The sequence below is a fragment of the Clupea harengus genome, chromosome 17 (assembly GCF_900700415.2).
Source record: "Clupea harengus chromosome 17, Ch_v2.0.2, whole genome shotgun sequence".
Classification (NCBI taxonomy): Eukaryota; Metazoa; Chordata; class Actinopteri; order Clupeiformes; family Clupeidae; genus Clupea; species Clupea harengus.
In genome coordinates, this window is record NC_045168.1 from 17866418 (window position 1) to 17872516 (window position 6099).

The 6099-nt window shown below is 45.0% G+C and overlaps 1 protein-coding gene across 1 annotated transcript in view; it reads left to right on the top strand.

Annotated features, from left to right (window-relative positions):
* Positions 1 to 2378: 2378 nt before the first annotated feature.
* Positions 2379 to 6099, top strand: part of LOC105906144 (homeobox protein cut-like 1) — a 48498-nt gene continuing 44777 nt past the window's right edge. The window contains exon 1 of the mRNA XM_031583467.2: positions 2379 to 2541. Within this exon, the coding sequence (XP_031439327.1) occupies positions 2479 to 2541 (63 nt within the window). The 5' untranslated portion in view covers positions 2379 to 2478. The remainder of the gene's footprint in view (positions 2542 to 6099) is intronic.

Consider the following 6099-nt stretch of genomic DNA (forward strand, 5'->3'; position numbering starts at 1 on the left):
CAGGATGCTGCGCTCTTCTAGTGAGCGTCGTTTGGCACTGCCGTCTGTGCAAGTACGGCAGTCCAGACTATTCTCATTTGTAGTTCCACGTTGGTGGAATGAACTACCCAGCACTACCAGAGCAGGGGCGTCCCTCTCTACCTTTAAGAAGCTTTTGAAGACCCAACTCTTCAGAGAGCACTTCCCGTCCTAACTGGTACTTCGACTAGTGCGTAACTTGCAATTACAGCAGTTACACTTCTGCACTCTTTCCTTCTTTTTATTTCATTTTGTTATATTTCTAATGTAAAGTAGTATTTATTTATTGTTACACCAGGTTCTATTGCTCGTAGCTTGAATATCCTCTCCCTTGTACGTCGCTTTGGACAAAAGCGTCTGCTAAATGACTAAATGTAAATGTAGATCCCCCTAAATCTTACACACTGTGCCTTTCAATCCAGTCTTGAAATGTTGATCTTTAATGATAAGAAGATTATTTTTCATGCTGCACCAATCCTTGCCAAGTTTTGTATTTAAATAAAATGACTAAAACTGAAATACAAAGTAGAAATGAGTCCATGAGTGTGTGTGTGTGTGTATGTGGGGGCGGGGGGTGGGGCAGTGACGATCAGAGGAGGGGTTGTGTGTGGGGTTGTTGTGGGAGATGACCCCTAACCATGACCTTGACCTGTCCAGTGGCCTTTGGGTCAAAGGGTGTGTGAAAGTGTGTGGATCAGAGAATGTGTGTGTGTGTGTGTGTGTGTGTGTTTGTGTGTGTGTGTGTGTGTGTGGGTGTGTGTGTGTGCGTGTGTGTGTGTGTGTGTGCGTGTTAATGATGGTGGGGTCAGAGTTGGTGTGAAACAGTATGTGTGTGCATGTGGGTGTGTGTGTGTGTGTGTGAATGACACTGCGGTCAGAGGGTGTTGCAAAGTGTCTCAGAGTTGACATGCAGCCTGAAAGATTAAGATGGTGCTCTGACCTTGCTGATAAACTGCCTTTTTCTGTACACACACACACACTTTACCACACACACACACACACACACACACACACTTTAGCACACACACACACACACACACACACACTTTAGCACACACACACACACACACTTTAGCACCCACACGCAGATGCTAGTCATGTCACACTGGGTCAGAAGAGGCTAGCTGAGGTTAGGATCAATGACAGTCACAGTGATCAGGTTAGGATCAATGACAGTTAGGATCAATGACAGTCACAGTGATGAGGTTAGGATCAATGACAGTCACAGTGATCAGGTTAGGATCAATGACAGTCACAGTGATCAGGTTAGGATCAATGACAGTCACAGTGATCAGGTTAGGATCAATGACAGTCACAGTGATCAGGTTAGGATCAATGACAGTCACAGTGATCAGGTTAGGATCAATGACAGTCACAGTGACACTTTAAGATAAATAGAAGATGAATAGAAGGAGATGAATAGAGATGAATAGAGATGAATAGAAGGAGGCGGTTTAACTGCCGCTTCCGCCGCTTCCTGCTCCAGAGATGGTCTGAGTGCTTCTGCTGAAATGGCCTTCTGAAGAGGGCAGGGACAAGTCTGACTGATCACACACACACACACACACACACACACACACACACACACACACATGTGCACACACACAAGTCTGACTGCTGCCTCTGCACACCCACTGATCACACACACACACACACACACACACACACACACACACACACACACACACCTGACCTACTTGCTACTCCCGTCCACACACACTCACACACACACACACACTCACACACACACTCACACACACGCTCAGTCTCCCCCAGGTGCCACCATGGAACACTGGAGACCCAGAGAGACTCGCTGTCAAAGACAAGAATGTCAGAAAGTTCAATCGGAAATAGAGAAAACCTTGGGCACAATTTCTGCCCTGTGCCCTAGTGCTGGTGGTATAACATGAAAGTGGCACTGCACAAAGTGCCTGCACATCGTTTTGTAGCCTATTGAATAAATGTTATGCAAGGATAGGACAATAAAAAAAACATCACATAGGCATTAATTGGTCATTTAACTTGTTTATTTTCAATACAAACATTGCAGTGTGTGTGTGTGTGTGTGTGTGTGTGTTCTGTGTGCTCCGTGTTCTGAGCTTGAAATTCTACTCTATTTTAAAATTCCCAACGTCATTGGATCATATCCCTTAATTCAAATTCTCAAACTCCACATTTCAGTGTTTACCACTTTATTGTAGTCTATTTGGGAAAGTGATTGTGCCTTTAATTCCTTAAAACAACAGGAACAAACGATAAAGTTAAATTAGTCTATTTTCTATTGATGTGGTGGTGCAACGGTACTGAAAAACACTCAGGCTCCATTCCGCGCTGTGGTTCAATAAGCGGAGGGGTTGTTCGATAGCTCCGGTCCGTGTTTTGTGCGCTTCCTCTCCGCTACCGTGAGCTCCAGCCCCTTTCTCCCCGTCAGCCTCTCACTTCGGCTCAATATGTCTCAAGATGGCGGCCAATGCGGGATCGATGTTTCAGTATTGGAAGCGCTTTGATTTACAACAACTGCAGGTTAGCGTTTTCTCTCACGAACTGCTTTGCTTATTTGAAGTCTCTTGCGAAGTACTTGTCACTGGAGCACTTTATTTTGTGTTTATGTTGCTCTCTGGTGGTGTTGAAGACCTCTTTTGGAGAGCTGTTCTCGCATTGATTAAAGTGGCATTCTCGCTGATCGGAAATTGATCCTCTTTGTTCAATTCCCATCGATTGGAGTATGGCGCCTCGGCGCGGCGCGGGGAATTGGGCGATTTGAGTGTTTGGGGAAATCAAGAAGACCAGGAAGTGTAGCAAACGTGTCGACTCGATACACAGACAACTTTACAAGCTATCCAGGATGTTTATAATTCTGTTATGGGAAGTCTGAGAAAAATGAAGTGTGTTTGTTCCTCTACGTTGGTGGCGCTGTAGTGACAGTTCGCCTTTGGCACAGGCATAGAAGAGTTTATGTTAGCTAGCTAGCCGTAGATCCAAAACATCGACACATCAGGATATCAAAAAGCAAATTAAGTCGCTCGTATCACCAGAATACGAAACTGCAACACTGTCACACATATTTCTTACCTAACGTTAGCAAGTTTATTGTAAGACCTTTAAGACTAATTGTTGTAATGTATGCTGTTGATAGCTAGCTGTCCGAGTTTAGCTAGCGTCAAGTCTACTTGAACTCGAGCCTGTCCGCATTCATGCTTTTCCTGGTTGGCGAGCTAGTTATTCTGAATAATTCTGTCAATATTTCTGGAGTTATTTTTATCTTCTCAAGAATACCAAGTGGTAGACAACTATGCATTTCGAAACTTCGGGCTTCAGTTTACAGTTTAACCCAGTGTTCAGTCGTTACGTTTCTCATAACGTTAACGATTTCTCGTGTAGACGGAAAAGGCAACATTGTAACTCTGTTTGTTCAGAATCGCCGGTCTGGATCGGCCACGTCGATACTTTGCAGTTGTTCCGCCAGCGTCCCCAGCGTCACCCGGCCTCAAGCTAATATTCAGATGCCCAGACAGTCGCGCTTTTGCAGTTTCACTAAACGAATTAACAACAACAACAACAACCACAAGAAAATATACACCACAATGAAACGTTTGTCTCGCCTCCCAGAATTAAAGAAATATTGAGACCTTGTTTTGTCGTTTTTCGCAGGTAGTTGGAAGCTTAACCTGAAGGCTTGTGATATTAGCCTTGTCATGAAATTTGCCACATGGACGTTTCAGAAGCCTTCTTGGCTGATGTTATGTATGTTCTGTACTGGACTGACAAAGTTAGCATCAGTGGTATAATGAGTCAAAGCGTTAAACGTTATACAACGGGTTAAAGTCATGCCTTAACTGGCTGCATGGCTTATGTGTGGAACATTGAATGTAAGCATAACGTTAAGATAATATGATCTTATTTAAAGTGTAATTGACCGATCGTTTGCGAGGCCATTTGACAGCCCTAACATGTAAATCCGTGCGAATCCTACCCTTTCAGAATACCACTTTCCGAAATGATATGGCAGCAACATAGCAGCCTCTGTCATCAGTTCTTTGACATGAGATGAAATTCCCACTGTTTGCTTGGCATGTCTGTGAACACGGTAGCCTTTGCCTTATGCCCTTTGCTGCATCACATCAATCAGAATTCTGCCCAGGCCCTCCCTGCCATGGCGGACGCCTTGAGTCCATGGTAATGCAGCCGGGTGCACAGGGGCCTTGAGGGTGAGGGTGAGGGTTGAGTCCATGTTAATCCACCGGGTGCACAGGGGCCTTGAGGGTGAGGGTTGAGTCCATGTTAATGCCCCAGGGTGCACAGGGGCCGTGAGGGTGAGGGTTAGGGTTGAGTCCGTGTTAATGCCCCAGGGTGCACAGGGGCCTTGAGTCCACATGGTTGTACCTCACCTCATCGAAGATGTTAATTTATACGGATGTAAACAAGCATGAATAAAGAAGGTCTGTTTATTTCTATGTTTTGGTAATCATTTCTAAACCATAAGCATTTTAGGTGGTAATAGTGATGTGATGTGATCTCCTCTTTGATGAGGTGGTAATAGTGACGTGATGTGGTGTGTGTGTGTGTGTGTGTGTGTGATGTGACGTGACGTGACGTGATCGCCTCTTTGATGAGGTGGTAATAGTGACGTGATGTGATGTGTGTGTGTGTGTGTGTGATGTGATGTGATCGCCTCTTTGATGAGGTGGTAATAGTGAGCTGACTTTAGCCTGTTTGGCTGTTGAGGGGGAGGGGGGGTGTTTAGTGACGCGCTGAGAGATGAGCCGCCAGCCTGTGTGTCTGAGGGACCAGCCTGCAGTAGTAGTGGTGTGTGTGTGTGTGTGGTGTGTGTGTGTGTGTGTGTGTGTGTGTCTGAGGGACCAGCCTGCAGTAGTGGTGTGTGTGTGTGTGTGTGTGTGTGTGTGTGTGTGTGTGTGTGTGTGTGTGTGTGTGTGTGTGTGTGTGTGTGTGTGTGTGTGTGTGTGTGTGTGTGTGTGTGTGTCTGAGGGACCAGCCTGCAGTAGTGGTGTGTGTGTGTGTCTGAGGGACCAACATGCAGTTGTGGCTGAGAGACGAGCCACCATGAAATATGCAGCGGCTCCGCTGGCTCTCAGCCCCTCGTTAATTACTGCCCAGACCCGTCACACGACCCGTCACAATCCGTCACAAGCCATTAGTCCAGACAGCACACCCGCTTCCACTGAGACCCGTGTGTGTGTGTGTGTGTGTGTGTGTGTGTGTGTGTGTGTGTGTGTGTGTGTCTGAGGGACCTGCCCGTATGGAGAGAATAATGTCTCAAAATTATTTGTAAATGCACGTGCCATGATCCACAAATATTTTACAATTTCCAAATGTGTTTTTTCCATCCACTATACAAAACTCCTTACTAGTGACTTTTGAGTTCTCATTTGAGTAAACGTGGTGTGATTTGTTCTAATTCATGTATATTTTGTAAATATATACATTATAATTTGTAAGTATACATCATACTTTGCTTGGGTATTTGTCATGAAATGTCATTTGTAAATCTGTAAATCTGCATGTGAGGTGTTGAATCGGCATTTGTGGATCATCCACCACACGCCATCCCAGTTTCCACTGATGTCATTTATCCGTTATGATGTCATCCAACACACGCCATCCAAGCTTCCACTGATGTAGTTTATCCTTTATGATGTCATCCAACACACGCCATCTAAGCTTCCACTGATGTCATTTATCCGTTATGATGTCATCCAACACACGCCATCCAAGCTTCCACTGATGTAGTTTATCCTTTATGATGTCATCCAACACACGCCATCTAAGCTTCCACTGATGTCATTTATCCTTTATGATGTCATCCAACACATGCCATCCAAGCTTCCACTGATGTAGTTTATCCTTTATGATGTCATCCAACACAAGCATTCATCCCAGCTTCCACTGATGTCATTTTCAGAAATTATTTTTGCTTTTGCTTTTTTAAGGCAACGTTACAGCGAGTGTCAACAAACTTCCTGCCATGAAGCTGAACTAGATCCTGACAGAAGTCAACAAACTAGATCCTGACAGAAGTCAACCAACTAGATCCTGACAGAAATCAACACACACACAGGGGCT